Below are 16,076 nucleotides of genomic sequence, written 5' to 3' on the forward strand. Positions count from 1 at the left end.
TGTCTAGAAAACTATCATCTGTGAGCTATGGCCTACGAATTTTAAAGGCTACAACAAGCAAAACAACAGTACTGCAGGCATACTATCCACAGTTCCACTCACTAGTCCGATATGGGTTCATTTCCTGGGGATACTCAACTCACAGTGTAAAGGTTTTTAGAATGCAAAAAAGAGCTCTAAGAATAATTTGTGGCCTTAAAAAGATGGAGTCCTGTAAATACCATTTTGCTGAGATTCAAGATTATTCATTTATGAAACTATCTTGTTCACTATGGACTACCTCCTGAAAACAGGCAAACTGCTACAGAAGCAAAATGTACACAACTGCACTACCAGAGGGAAATCAAATATACATCAAAAATATCACAGAACCACCACCTATTAGAGGAGAATAATTAACGTTGGTGTAATACTACATGATAAGATAGCAGAGGAAATAATAAATGTTACTCATCCAATATTTAAAGATAAACTAAAGGCATTTCTAATAAAGCACTACTTCTATTCTGTCAGAAAATTTCCAAATATGTAACAAAATTAATTGTAATAGGTACCTATGTTTAATTTTCCTACTATTTTGCTAATACTATGTATTATTGTAACTTATCTTTGACCTGCCCAGTATCAATTGTACAATTTGTGCTGTATGATAAAACTGGACCAATAAAAAATCAAATCAAATCAAATCAAATAAACCAAATATTGACAAATGATTATTTCACTTGAAAAAAGGAAAAAAAAAACTAGATATCAGTATCCAAATAGCCCTACGACATTGCAAGTTCTTTCTAGACAGCTTCTACTATTACTCCATATTTTACTGTTTAAGTTAGGTTTTTCCATTGCTTTGGGAGTGACATAGCCCAATTTCTTTATTATTAGATTGGTCACATTCCATTTGGTTCTTTCCATTTTAGTTAGTTTGCAGCCTCTTTAACTTGAAGGATGTATTTAGGGTGCACAGTTTTTCATTCCCCTTACAAATCCTGTCTATCCACTACTTACTACAGATATTTTACAAACTATTAGTTTAATGCCTAAAATGATTACCTTGTAGTACAGTTTACTTTTATTAGTAATTTTTAATACTGTAAAATCATATTATTTATGGTTCAGTTTATTTCTATTTCCAGTTACATTTAAACAGTGGAAAATCCAGAATGGAATGACAACAAAGTTATGAAAAGGATAACAATGGAAAATGCAGGATGGAATGTACAATATTATGAAAGGGATAGATCCTATTCACCATATAATGGAGATGCTGAGTTGCAGATAGGCACAACAAAAATACTCTCAGAGATAGAGCTTTTTGACCAACAAGGCCTTCACTGAAAATATACAAAACACACACACACACACACACACACACACACACACACACACACACACTTTCATGCAAATGAAACTGACACACACATGGCCATAGTCTCTGGCTACTGGAGCCATACTGCGAGCAGCAGTGCATGATGTGAAAGGCAACCAGGTGGTGGAGGTAAAGAGGAGGCTGGGTTGGGAGGGCTAAGGATAGCAGGGTAGCAGTGGGGGATGAAAAGTGCTGCTTGTGAAAGCATAGAGTGACAAGGTGGAGAGAGGATAGAGCAGCTAGGTGTAGTCGGGAGGTTAGAGGGAGGGTGAGAAAGGGGTGGTAACCGAAAGGGAGAAAAGAAAAAAGACCGAGGGTGCATTGGTGGAACAGAGGGCTGCATAGTGCTGGAATTGGAACAAGGAAGGGGCTAGATGGGTAAAGACAATGACTAATGAAGGTTGAGGCCAGGAGGGTTATGAGAATATATCATATATATTGCAGGGAGAGTTTCCACCTGCACAATTCAGGGTTTCAGCTATCTCTCGTCATGCCCTGAAATGAGGAATGTCCTACTCACTATTCCCCCCCCCCCCCTCCCACAGTAGTATTTCACTGCCCTACGAATATACACAATATTCTCATCCATCACTACACAACCCCTGCTCAAAATACCTTGCCTCATGGCTCATATCTCTGTAACAGACTGAGATATAAGACTTGTCCCGTACATACTCCCAGCATCAACTACACCAGTCTGCTCACAAGCATCACCTATTGCTTCAAATACAGGGATGACAAAGATAAAGGTGGAAGAACCACACAGAGTTGGTCCTCCTTTCTCTAAAGTCTCCCCCTTCATATTTGTCCACCCTCATCAGTCATCATCATTACAAGTGGTAGTGTGTCACTTTTACTTTCATCTGTGTTCCTTGGCAGTACTGTACATTTCATCTCTAGGAGGCAAGTACAGGCCACTTATGGAATACTTGGTCAAAAGTTAAATAAAATAATTTCACTTCCAAATGTGTGTAAGTGTTGTCTAAATTTTTGCGTTTTATATTATTAGTAAATATATTGCTGATCTGTATTTAACATTTTGTTAAGACTTTTCTACATTAGTTTTTAATTTGCACAAAGGTTAATATTAATATTTCAGTCTGTCACGGCCAAGCCACAGTAGAGCCAGTCAGATGTGCTAAATCAATGCTAGGCCACAGTTGAAGTAAGTCACCAACAAGGCAGTCTCATTTAAGATCAAACATTGACAGCCAGTCATTACTAAAACATAATCATAATCGGACGGATATCATGAAATTGCCATATTAGTGTTATTATAAAGTGCTGCACATATAAATAACAAGATTCTGTGGAGATTATGCAGGTTAGTGACCTAATTTTTGAAGGAGAAAAAGGGAAGAATAGGAAATGGAGAAAGAAAGGGCAGGAATTAGCATTAACAGCATGAAACTATTGATAAATCTCTCTCCTTGCAAAAACAATGGTGTGTGGAACAATCTTTCAGTAGTCTGTGAGCAGGCACTGAAAACTATTTCATTATTAAATATTGAAAAAAATTGTTTTGAGCTTGGTACATTACTGTAAGGCAGTGAGTACAAAAGTACTGACAGTTAGCCACATTTCAGTAATTCTTCTTATCCACGCTTCTACTTTTACTGAAACACTTACCACAGTCTCATGTGGCATTTCATCATGGAATTGCAGGCATGACAGAGTGGGCGACATCTCTTCCTCTTGATTTTCTTCTTTTTCTTCCCCTTCAACACTGATTTGTGGTTTTCGATAGTGAATGTAATAAAGTGACTGGTGTACACAGTCCCACTGAGCCCAACAGAATGTTTTTACTATAGACTCATAAGGTGGATCTCCATTTAATGTCTGTAAAAAAATACAGTCATAACAGTATGTAAAAGAAGTTGAAACATGGTGGAGGACTACAATATTTAAAAGGGAAGTTTTTCAATGGAATTACACAGTATATAAATATGTTCTTCTAGATATTAGTTATATGACATACAAACAAATTATTTTAAGTTAGTCAGTAGTCAGTCAGGGAGCTGCATCCCCCCCCCCCCCCCCCTCCCCGTTCCCATCCCTCTTTTTCTCTTTCTCTTTCTCTCTCTTCCCTCTCTCTTTGCATACTTGTTCTCTCATATTACTGTTAACACTGTCTCTACAGAATGTGACACTTGTGAGGATAGGAAACACAACAGATTCATCGGGTGTGTCAAATACTGCTTTAGACAAAGTGTTTTTTCGCTTCACGAGTTCAGTACTTTTAGCTCGAGGCTTCATGTAAACATGTCAGAAATACCACATACAACAGTGGTACATGGTGTTGGCTGATTTATGCACTAGCTTTATAGTGTTGAGGGGCTGATGGCAAGTATGGTGATCTGAGCCCTCTTTACAGCTGCTGGCACAGGTGCAAGTGACAAGTAGGAGGCTGTAGTTAAAAAGATTGAAGAATTTGCAATTGCCTCAATAACAAAGCATACAGAGATGTTACCTCACTAACCAATTCATCTATCTTTGCACTTAGATATTTTGAGTATAATTTACATTCCTGTGATCTCACAAGCTGTTCTCCAATTTTATCCTGATGCTGTCATCCAAGATTCAGCATTCTATATTGTTATAACTGTCTTTCTCTGTATGTGAGGGCTATGCACTACATGCCCTGTGCTTTATATAGTATATCCTAGTCTCTGTCTACCTCGATAATTTGTTACTCTCCACTGATCCTTCCAGCACCAAGTTTATTTCCAATAACTGACCCTTCTCCTGGTAAGGGTTTCCCACAGACTCATTTTTAGCCTATTCTATTTTGGTGCCTCTTCATTTGGTTCATCTGTCCACTTAATTTTCAACATTTTTCAATAGAAACCCATTCCCAGTTTCTTATTCTCTGAATTTTCCAAGAACAATATTTCAACTAAATTCAATTCTGTGCTTCAGATACACACACTGAAAAATTCCTTAGCCCATTCCACATCAATATTTCATATCACTAGTGTTCTTTTATGAAAGAAAGGTTTTTCCACTGCACAAGTCCATTTCTGATATCTTCGTAGCTCCAGACACACTGTTTAATCTTACTGCCTAGGTAGGAGAGTTCTTTCACTTCTTGGACTAGTGTGTTATGACCAATTTTAAAATTAAGCAAATGACAGTTTACCTTCCCACTACTCAGCACCATCTTTTTCTTAGCTTTTTTATTCTTAGCTCTTATTCTACATGAATATACAGATCAGTCCTTTCAGCAGGTCTTCTAAGTAACTTCTTTTGTCCAGGTAGTAAGGGCACTCCCCAAGCTGTCAGGGAAACGGAAAAAAAAGTGTAATCAAGTGTTTTTCTTCCAATAACATGTATTCTTTTTCAAAAAGTATGCCTACTGTGGCCACATATTTTAGAAAGAGGTCAACAGGGTCTAAACTGGACCTTTTTTACAGCTATCAACAACTCACCGTTTGTCTTCCAAAATGAAATGAAATGATTGTATGGCACTGACAGCTGGTAATTCCCACCTGAGCAAGATCGGCCACCAAACTGTCAGTCTTTTCAGTTGATGTCACACACTGGGTGACTTATATTTACAAAAACTCCATTCCCACCGATTGCAACCCCCCCCCCCACTCCGACTATCATACAAGTGCTCTTGTCAGAAGGGCTACATCATTTGCAAACCTTAGTATATCTGTCTGTCTGTCTGTCTGTCTGAACAGTTCTCAGGTATCCGACCAGGTAGCGTCGTAATTTCCCCATAATATTTCAGCAGATACATGCTGCTATCTTCAAGTGGTTCCTGACGAATGGTGTGCTGTTCCTCTCGGTGCCCAATATATGCTAGCTGTTACCCCCTCCACCGTTCCTCTCCTGGTTTCTTTGGTCCGGCAGGTGCGGCGGCTACTGGAGGTAGTGGGGGAAGCGGTGCCTGGCTCTGAACTGGGGTCTGCAGTCTCCCTGTTGCCGCCGTCGGGAGCGGTCCTAGATCTCTGGGACCGCATTTTTCTCTCCAGGCTGAGTGCAGGGTTCCAAGCCTGACTAAGCTGAAGGTTGCTCTCTTTATTAATTAGATCGTCCTGTAGTCGGATTTCAATGGCCTCTTTAGTAATGCAGTCCCAGTAGTAGGAGGATTGTCAGAGTATTTTTGTTTTTTCAAAGTCCATAGTATGGCTGGTCTTTATACAATGGTCAGCCATAGCTGGTTTAGTGGCCTGGCATAGTTCGGTATGGCATTTGTGTTCGCAGCACCTCTCTTCTACAGTGCGGACTTTCTCCCCAATGTATGATTTTCCGCACTGACAGGTAATTTGATAAACACCTGGTTTTCAAAGGCCTAGGTCATCTTTCACTGAACCCAACAGAGTCAAGGTTTTTGCAGAGGGTCGGAATACGTATTTCACATTGTGTTGTCCCAGGATTCAGCCAATTTTTCTTGAGATGTTTCCGACAAATGGAATGCACGCCAATGACTTGTGTTCTTCTGTTTCTTCTTCTTGTTCTCTTGGCGCAGTCTGTCTGAGTGCGTGTCTTATTTGCTTCTGGTTGTACCAATTTTTCTGAAATGTTGTCTCAAGGTGCTGCAGTTCTGCTGGAAGGCTCTCCTGATCGCAGACCGATCGTGCCCTGTGAAAAAGTGTGTGCAAAACGCCTTTACGCTGGGAGTTGTGGTGACAACTGAAGGCATTTAGGTACAAATCGATGTGTGTAGGTTTTCGGTATACACTGTGTCCCCGCTTGCCATCAGGTTTCCGTTTCACCAGGACATCAAGAAACGGTAGGGCACCATGCTGCTCCACCTCCATTGTGAACTGCATGTTGGGGTGTAGCGAGTTGAGGTGTTCGAGAAATTCATTTAAGCTGTCCCGTCCATGCGGCCAAACAACAAGCGTGTCATTCAAGAAGTGGAAGAAACAAGTTGGTTTTTGTTTGGCTTGTTCTAGTGCCTTCTCCTCAAAATTCTCCATAAAAAAGTTGGCTACAATCGGTGAAAGCAGGCATCCCATGGCGACGCCATCTGTTTGTTCATAATAATTTCTGTTAAACAGGAAGTATGTTGAGGTGAGCATGAACTCGAAGAGCCTTGTTAGGTTGCTGTCAAATTTCTTGCTTATCAGGTCGATGGAGTCTTTCAGTGGTACCCTAGTGAAGACAGACATTACGTCGAAGCTCACTAACAAACCGTTAACCTGGAGCCGAAGTTCTTGTATATGTTGCACAAAGTGGATGGAATTGTGGATGTGGTGTTCGCATTTTCCCACCAATGGACTAAGGAGACCCGTCAGGTGTTGGGTGAGTTCATAGGTTGCTGCTCCTATGTTGCTGACTATTGGATGCATAGGTGACCCATCCTTGTGGACCTTTGGTAGCCCATATAGTCGTGATGGTGCAGCCACTCATGCTCGAAGTTTCTTGACAGATTTTCCATCAAATAGACCGCGAAGAAGTTCAACGGTTCTTCTTTGAAGGTGACTTGTCGGGTCTCCTTCTATACTTCTGTATGCTGCGTCATCGAGAAGTTCGTACATGTTTCTCTTATATTCTGAGTGCAGGAGCAGTACTGTAGCATTGCCTTTGTCAGCAGGCATGACCACCAACTCAGGATCTCTGGGTAACTCATGGATGGCCGCTCTCTCCTCCTTCAAGATTTTCTGTTTCAGTGATGTGGGTCTGGTGAGCACACAGGACATTTCACGACGTATTTCTTCTGCTTCATTGGCTGTCAGAGTGTAGGTGGGCTGCTCCCACTGATTATAATGTCCACAATTGGTAGAGATGTCGGGGTTGGGGCGAAGTTGAGCTCTTTCTCGAGCACCAACATTGTTGCATCAAAGATTGTTCTTGTAAGGTTGATGACAGTGTGCTTAGGTGGTTCTTGCATAGTCTTCTGTCGTGCTACAGGGCATTCAAACATATCTGCTTACTTGTAGGTTTTCTTCGTACGCCGTCTGCTTGTGTCCAGGTGGCAGCGTCAGCCTATTCCCATGATATGGGAGATAGAACTGAAGATATCCTGAGATGGACAACCAACAGTTTCTTGTAAGTGTCAGCCAGGCAGCAATGAGTATGATGAATTCTCTCTCTTACCAGTGCTAAGCTGGCTCATCTCATGATGCGCTTGGCCACCGCGGTGAGTTATCTTGGCGAAAGGCAGCATGATCGTACTGTCTCAGCATCTAAGCAGGAATGCAAGTGAGCACAGCTGTCACTTCTTCTTGTTCCGCAGCTTGTCCAGCATCTTCATCTGTTGAAGCATTTCCTCCCCGTAGAGGTACTTGATATGCAATCTGAAGTTTTCCCGGCATACTTCCAATTTGAACAGTTCTCAGGCATCTGACCGGGTAGCGTCGTAGTTTCCCACACGCTGCCATCTTCAGGTGGTTCCTGACGAATGCTGTGCTGCATTTGCCAGGAATCACCTGAAGATGGCAGCATGTACGTCTGCCAAAACATTGTGGGGAAGTTACGATGCTACCTGGTCAGATACCCAAAATTGTTCAAATTGGAAATACACCAGGAAGACTTCAGATCACCTATTTGTCTGGTGCTCCTGTATTTTTACTGCTTTTCTGAGATTTTCTTTCCCATCTCTCACTGCTTTTCAATATACAAGTTAAATAACAATGATAATATATAACAATCCTGTTTCTTACCATTCTTAACAAAAATTTGTGTTTCTTGATATTCATCTTCTATTACACATTTTCATATTTGTAGATTATAATTTTTTTGTAATCTACCTCTCATTTTATAACCGATAATATGTTATTCCACCTTACATCACTGAAAGCTTTCTTTTGGTCTTAAAACATTAGGAATGATTCATTATTGATTTTATCTTTTCTTTCCTTGCTAAGTGCAAAGCTTGAATTAAGTCACAGACATATTTTGTTTTTCTTAAACAATTAATCTTCATCCACGACCTCTTCAAATTTTTCTTTATGTTCTTCTGTATATTATTCTGACAGTTTACAAGCACCTTCAGATCAGCTGATCATTCAATAATTTCCACATTTATCTTTGTTAATAAAAAGATAGTGCTTTTCTGAAAATCTAATGGTAATTCATCAATATTAGAGATTTTTTACGTCAGCTGAAATAACCTCCTATTTTCTATTTATCCTGCAGATTTTGGTTCTGGCAAAATATATTTCACTGATGCTTATCAAGGTATATACGTGGATTGGGGTGGGGTGGGGTGGGCGGGGCAGGTGGGGGGGGGGGGGGGGGGAGGGGAGAACAAAAAACTGGTTTTTCCTGGATTTCCCTGTTAAAACTACTCTTTTTTTCCAGGTGGACATTCATTATACCCTGGTGAAAGTACATCTTTCCCCTTGTTAAGTGACAATATACTTTCCCGCTGAGCTGTAAAACAGCAATTCTTTGAATGGTGAAGGTTATATATACCTGCATGACACTTTAGGAAATGAAATCCACCAAAAAAGAATGTTTTTTGAAAAAATCTTTGATGCATGGCAACATTTACACTGTTTATTTTTGTATCACAAAAGTATAAATAGGAATGCCACCAAATACAGCACAGTAGCTTCCAAAGCACTGAAATCATCAGCAAATCTTAGCTCATGTCATGTGATCTCGCCAACTAATGCCAGTAGATATCCAGAGCATAGGACACATGATGTAATCAACCAACAGCAACATCATTTTTAAGTAGCATGAAGACACAAATAGGAAAAGTTAATGGTTTAAATTAATTTACATACAGTATGCCTACAAGAAAAGCTAAGCTTTCACATATAATACTGGTACTCAAAAATTTTTGGTCTTCTTTCTGAGGGTGTGGTTAGGCAGGGTCCTAAGAAAACAGCTTAAATCAAATCACAGCACCTGAATATTGCTGGCAAGCATGATTATAAATTTCACTGCTGTGCACCAAACATTTCATGAGGCCCCGACTGAATTTGTGTTCCATCAAGCACTTGGACTTTTCTATAGAAAAACCAATTACTTGTTAAATTGCTCAAGAACTCACTTTGGATTTTATTTTTAAGGATAATTATATTTCTTGTCATTGTTATTGCATAATTTGTGATCTGTGGATGAACTAAAATAAATATGAAAAACTTACATTGAGACTTGGCCTTTTTTTAGCCTGTATTACCCTTTAAGACACATCAAACACAAATGTGCAAGTCAAATTTTAAATAATGTCATAAATAGCAAGTCTCCTGGGCCCAGATTTTTTTAAGTGGCTTGTCCCCCACATTAAGTTTTCACACATTCTCTCACACATCATAATTCATCTTGCTTAAAAGGAAATTTACATTGGAAGTAACACATTCTCTCACACATCATAATTCATCTTGCTTAAAAGGAAATTTACATTGGAAGTAACACTTCTCAAACCACCATTGACAATATTTTCCTGTGGCCTGTTAGAAGTGTAAACAGTTGTGATGTCATACACATCAAAAGCAGTTTGTTGTTACAAAGTATTGCAGAGTCCTGGTAATAAAGCCTTTGCACATGTTTCTGTCGACAGGCACTTGTGTGTGTACTGTGCTTTGTTGTTTTAAATGGCATATTTTATTTGCAACTAAAGTTTTATTTTGGTGTTATTCTCTCATTTATATTTTATTGCTGCAGTATTATTCTGCAGTAGTGGGCTAAAGCAAAATCTTTGTTAGAGTGTCAGTTCTTACCAGTCAAAATTACAAAAATTTAACTGAACACTAAAAAAAAGTAAAAATCCCAGAATTCTAAAAATTTCCCAAGTTTTTCCTGGACTTCCCCCAGATGAAAAAATTCGCGGGTTTTTCCCAGTTGTCCTGAGGCATATACACCCTGCCCATATTGATTTGTTTGGACTCACAATCAGTCAGTACTCAGTCAAACTCTACTCAGAAAATTTGGTCCTCTTGTTTCTCCCATACTAACTTACTCCTTATGCATCTCCTCCATCATATCTTTTAACAGCTTTTCGCCAATGTATATGCCCACTCACCTGTTCTTTTCTCTATACTGAACAGATGTTTCTCAACTGCTTCTCATAGTTCAACACTTATATATGTTAGTTATATAAAGTTCTGTTAAATCTTCTTTCTCACCATTTCACTGTATCCTACAAACTGATAGTGTTTTACATGTCTTGCTAACCCATTATGATCAGTCTGTTCGCAAATTTATTTCACTCCTAAGCAACTTGTACATCTAATTTCCTACCTTCCTCCTAGCATTTTCATATTTTCTTCTTTTGTCAACAAGCTGGAGTATTTTATGCATCATTAAAGGCTTTTGTGTGTCTGCTATTTCACTAAAACCAAGTGAGACACCCTGACTTAATTATTTCTGTTCTGACTATATCCTGCTAAACTACTGAACTACTCTTTAAAACTGTACTTAGAATTCTGGCCTCTAATTCAGAGAATTTATGCTTTCTTTCATTAAGTTTTAAATTTTTGGTATTCCACTTAATGAGTTCAATATATTCTTTAGTTTCTTGAATAAGCCTAGGTTATGATCTAAATCTTATATAGGCACCTAGGTTGATCTACAGTCAATTTTTTTATATCTACATTTTTACCACTCAGTATCTGTACAATGACTAGCTTACTATTATACTGTAACTTTTAAAAAGATGATGATGATGATGATTGGTTTGTGGGGCACTCAACTGCGTGGTTAGCAGCACCTGTACAAATTCCCAACCTTTGCACAGCCCAATCTTGCCACTTTCATGAATGATGACGAAATGATGAGGACGGCACAAACACCCAGTCATCTCGAGGCAGGTGCAAATCCCTGACCCCACTGGTAATCGAACCTGGGACCCCATGCTCGGGAAGCAAGAATGCAACAAACTTTTAAAAAGGTTGTAGGCACCATTACAGTACTTTGGAAGATTTTTGTGTCTTCAGTGCAGTGCTTTCTATGGCCCTCTCCATCCTTTTTGTTTATTTTTATTTATTTATTTGAGATACCTATTCCATAGATCCAGTATGATGTGATTATGCATGGACGTGGAACGACTCAAAGCAGATACAATATAGATATCATACAATACAATACATACTGATATATTACACATGGTAGATGAATGATTCAACACTGGTACAATACAATAATATAATAGAGATAATAAACAATACAATACAAAAATACAATAGTGATAAAAAATACAGATACAATGACAACGGAAATAATCTGAATTACTACTCAAATTATTTATCTCTGCTGAAGAATTCATCTAAAGAGCAGAAACATTTCACCAGTAGGAATTCCTTTAGCTTTTTTTGAATAGAATTTCTTTTTTCTTTTAGACACTTTATATTACTCAGGAGTGTGTTAAAGATTTTTGTACTTGTGTACTTTATCCCTTTTTGTACCAGAGAGAGATTTTTCCATTCACAGTGCATATCACCTTTCCGTCTTGAGTTATAATGATGGTATGCCTCATTTTTTTCATATTCAGAGGAATTGAGAAGTGCGAAAGCCACAAGTGAGAGAAGATATTGTGAGGTAGTGATTAATATACCTAACTGTTTAAAAAGATTGTGACATGAGGTTCTTGGAGAACACTACATATAATTTGGTCTGCTTTTTTATGGCTTACAATTTTTTTTTTTTTAAAAAAAAGTGGTGAGTTGCGCCAAAAGATTGTGCCATACCACATCACTGAATGAAAGTAGCCAAAGTATGCAGACTTTGATACATTGATGTCTCCTATTTTGGAGGTTATTCGGATGGCAAGTGTTGCTGAGCTAAGCTTTTTTAGTGTTTGCTGTATGTGGAGTTCACAGTTGAGCCGGTTATCTATGTGAACGCCTACAAACTTTGTGCACTGAATGCTCTGTAACTGTCGACTCTCGTGTGCAATGTTAATCTCTTCTGGGCTTATGTAACTGGATTGGAACTGCATGTAATTTGTTCTACTGAGGTTTATTGCTAGAGAATTTGCTGTGAACAAGTTCAGAGCATTTGCAAGTGCTTGGCTGGCATTAGTCACTGCTACTTCTTCCATTTTTCGTGGCAGTTCCAAATTCAAGGACAATACGGAGTTCTGAGTCTCAACCAACTACTTATCTCGTCCTTGTCAAACTAGACCCGTATGTATGTAAATACCATTATATAATGACCACTTCTTTTTCTTACACTATAATACCATGGTATGCCCAAAATCCTTGTAAACTGAACATCAAATGAGTAAAATTACTACTAATCAAATTTTAATTCAAAATCCATGGTGTGGCTGGAATCACACACAGAACTTTTGGATTTGAAGTCATGGATCATGTAAGCCAGGCTTTCATGGCTGAGATTTACTTCAGTTAAAACTTCCAGACTGAGAGGCTGTTGCCAATATATATAAAACAATTCCCAGACATTTTGTTTCTGGCTGCAGAAGACACCTACAGAGGTAAATTGGCAACTGCTTCAAGGATTAGAGGCACCCCAAAATTTTAAAACTGTATTGAGGACACTGCCATTTGTCATGTAAAGTCAGTTGTTTGATTATATCTGCTGGTACCATCATTATTGATTACAAGTAATCAATTATCATCTCATTGGGAAAAGCCTGTATTTATGTTTCGTTTAACTAAACTCATTCTTATTTGCTGTTAAAATTAATAGTGTTTTGTGAGGGTACAAGAACATTTTAAGAAATAAATGAGTGTTTGGGTGGCATTAGTACTCTCAACGGTTTTTATAATTGAGCAATCATGATCAGTTCAAACTGTAAGTCATCAAAAATGAAGTTAGTGTTTATCTGGTTTTACATGCTCCTATTTTTATGTTTTAAGTACTCTTGGGGGTTGTGTGGTGATGCAAGGTCTCCATTCTATGCACTTGCATCACCACCAGTATTTCCTTGGTGTCTGCAATGCCATGCACCATGCCCTGGAGTCCCTCCTAGTGAAGTTCCATGGTTTGGGTTTCGCATCAATAATCAACATTTCCTTAATGTACAGGATATGAGACAATTCACGTAATAACTCTACATAAATGTAACAGATTGTAAAGTCTGATGTATTACTGTTAATGAGTTATTCTACAGATAATAAACACAGTCATTGTTCAGCATTTGGGTCTTCACTTCCTAGTAAGAGTTTTAATCTATGAAGATTTCTGGTATTTGTGGAGCTATTGCCGGACAGACACAAGGGTAAACTTTAAGAAAATTTAAGATGGGATCCCTTGCAAGTGACAACCCTGCTTTCAAACAGGAAACATGTTACACCATAATTATATATCAGTTGAAATACAATGAGAAGAAGATAATAAATCACACAGCGGCAGCCTTGCAAGCAGCAACTGCTATACATGAAAAATATTTACAAATTATTTAGAAGAGGAACCAAACATAACAATAAGAAAAATTAATTATGAATGGTTGTGTAAAAGGTGTGGCATTATTAAACATGTATAATATTAGAACCTGTATAGCATTAAACTATTATTTTGTAGCTTCATCATCACATCAAATAGTACATAGTGTTGTTATTTAACATGAATCCTTTGTGTATTTTCACCAATTGCAATTAATTTATGACAAAATACGAGTGATATGAGCTCGGCAATACCAATAAATAAGTGGTTACCAAGTTTATCAACAAGCAACCTATCACAAAAATGTACCAGGGGTAATTATTTGACATTAATTGTGGCAGTTTCATGCAGCAGTTGTTAATATAGCTCATTAACACACACAAAATGGTTTTGCACTATAACACCAAGATTGGTTTTTATTAAGAAAATTTGGTAGCTTTGGGTACATCAGCCTACTACTGCCATCAATGAGCATCTCACTTGTTGTTGTTGTCTTCAGTCCTGAGACTGGTTTGATGCAGCTCTCCATGCTACTCTATCCTGTGCAAGCTTCTTCACCTCCCAGTACTTACTGCAACCTACATCCTTCTGAATCTGCTTAGTGTATTCATCTCTTGGTCTCCCTCTACGCTGCCCTCCAATGCTAAATTTGTGATCCCTTGATGCCTCAGAACATGTCCTACCGACCGGTCCCTTCTTCTTGTAAAGTTGTGCCACAAACTACTCTTCTCCCCAATTCTATTCAATACCTCCTCATTAGTTATGTGATACACCCATCTAATCTTCAGCATTCTTCCGTAGCACCACATTTCGAAAGCTTCTATTCTCTTCTTGTCCAAGCTATTTATCGTCCATGTTTCACTTCCATACATGGCTACACTCCATACAAATACTTTCAGAAACGACTTCCTGACACTTAAATCTATACTCGAGTTGGCAATGTTCCACAAGTTCCTTCACCTGACACGACACTGCCACAGTGTTCTTATCAGTTCCGACAACCAGAATAATTCCTATAAAACTATCATGTGTGTCAATATATTGCATTGCTAACAGGAACATCTAGGACAGTGCATTGGGTTATTCGACTAGTTACATCTTTAGTAAACACTTGATGAAGAAAGCAGGCATTAATGATAACATATACTGGCTGATAGTTAATATAAATAATTTTATATAACTACTAGCAGACAAAACTGGCATTGCCAGGGTATTCATCTTGTCAAATTTCTATTAGAAATGAAAACAAAACAGAACTGTGTTTTTAGTGTAATATCCTGGACAGTATCCGTACATAGAATTCTTAAATTTCTATCATAGATACAAAATGATCTATAGGAAGGTGCCGATTGCTGGAAAAACATCACTTAATGACAAAATAATACAAAATGCAGAGAATAAAAGCAAAGCAGTGTGGGATGTTATAAAAAAGGAAATGGGGAGAGGCAAACAAATGCAGAATAACATACTGCTAAGGGAGGGCGATATGGTAATAAATGATCCACAACACTTACCAAACTATGTAAACGAGCATTTTTCAAGTATTGCAGAGAAGTTAAGCAAAAATTCTCCAAAACAAATATAACACCTGTAAATAATGTTGCACACAATACAATGATGTTACTTCCAACTACACAGAATGAAGTTCAAAAACTAAAAAATAAAAAGTCAGTAGGCTTAGATGAAGGTCCAATGTGTGTACTGAATCAATGCAAGGGATTATACAAGGCCCCTTACCAAATTTAATAAATGAATCCTTCACATCGGGGACATTTCCAGAGCAGTTAAAACAGGCAAGAGTTGTACCTTTGCTTAAGAAAGATAATGCAGAAGACAGAAACTTACTGGCCCACTTCCTTGCTGTCAACATTCTCATAAATAATAGAAGCAACTATGAAAGACAGATTAATCAATTACCTGAATAAATACAATCTTTTAAGTGAATCACAGTTTGGTTTCCAAAGTGGCAAAAATACGGAGTCAGCTATAGTAGAATTCACAAAAGTTGTACTTGATGCTCTTGATAAAGCTGAGCACACTGGCATATTTTTGAATCTTTCTAAGGCATTTGATACAGTCAACCACAAGATTCTATTAAATAAATTAGAAGCATTAGGAATAAGAGGGGTAGCTTATGACTGGTTTCGATCATACCTAACAGATAGGGTATAAAGAGTAGAGATAACACATACTTAAAAAAGATCTAAACTTTTAGTAAAACACTTATCAGAACCAAAATACATTAACATTGGGGTTCCACAAGGTAGCATATTAGGATCAATACTGTTTCTGATATACATCAATGACTTTACCAGTAGTGTTACTCACGGTGAAAAAATTCTCTTCGCTGATGACAGCAATATTACAGTCAGTGAGAAAACAAGAGAATTCTTTGCCGAGAAAGCAAATGAAAATCTCAAAGAAGTTTATGATTGGACAATAAGCAATAAAGTGACAT

The 16,076-nt window shown here is 38.1% G+C and overlaps 1 protein-coding gene across 7 annotated transcripts in view; it reads right to left on the reverse strand.

Annotated features, from left to right (window-relative positions):
• The window catches only part of LOC126353810 (protein pigeon), a 479,712-nt gene that overhangs the window by 243,247 nt on the left and 220,389 nt on the right, over nucleotides 1–16,076 (reverse strand). For all 7 annotated transcript variants that reach the window (XM_050002914.1, XM_050002910.1, XM_050002911.1 and 4 more), the window contains exon 6: nucleotides 2,996–3,205. In XM_050002914.1, the coding sequence (XP_049858871.1) occupies nucleotides 2,996–3,205 (210 nt within the window). The remainder of the gene's footprint in view (nucleotides 1–2,995; nucleotides 3,206–16,076) is intronic.

The sequence above is a fragment of the Schistocerca gregaria genome, chromosome 3 (assembly GCF_023897955.1).
Source record: "Schistocerca gregaria isolate iqSchGreg1 chromosome 3, iqSchGreg1.2, whole genome shotgun sequence".
NCBI classification, from domain to species: Eukaryota; Metazoa; Arthropoda; class Insecta; order Orthoptera; family Acrididae; genus Schistocerca; species Schistocerca gregaria.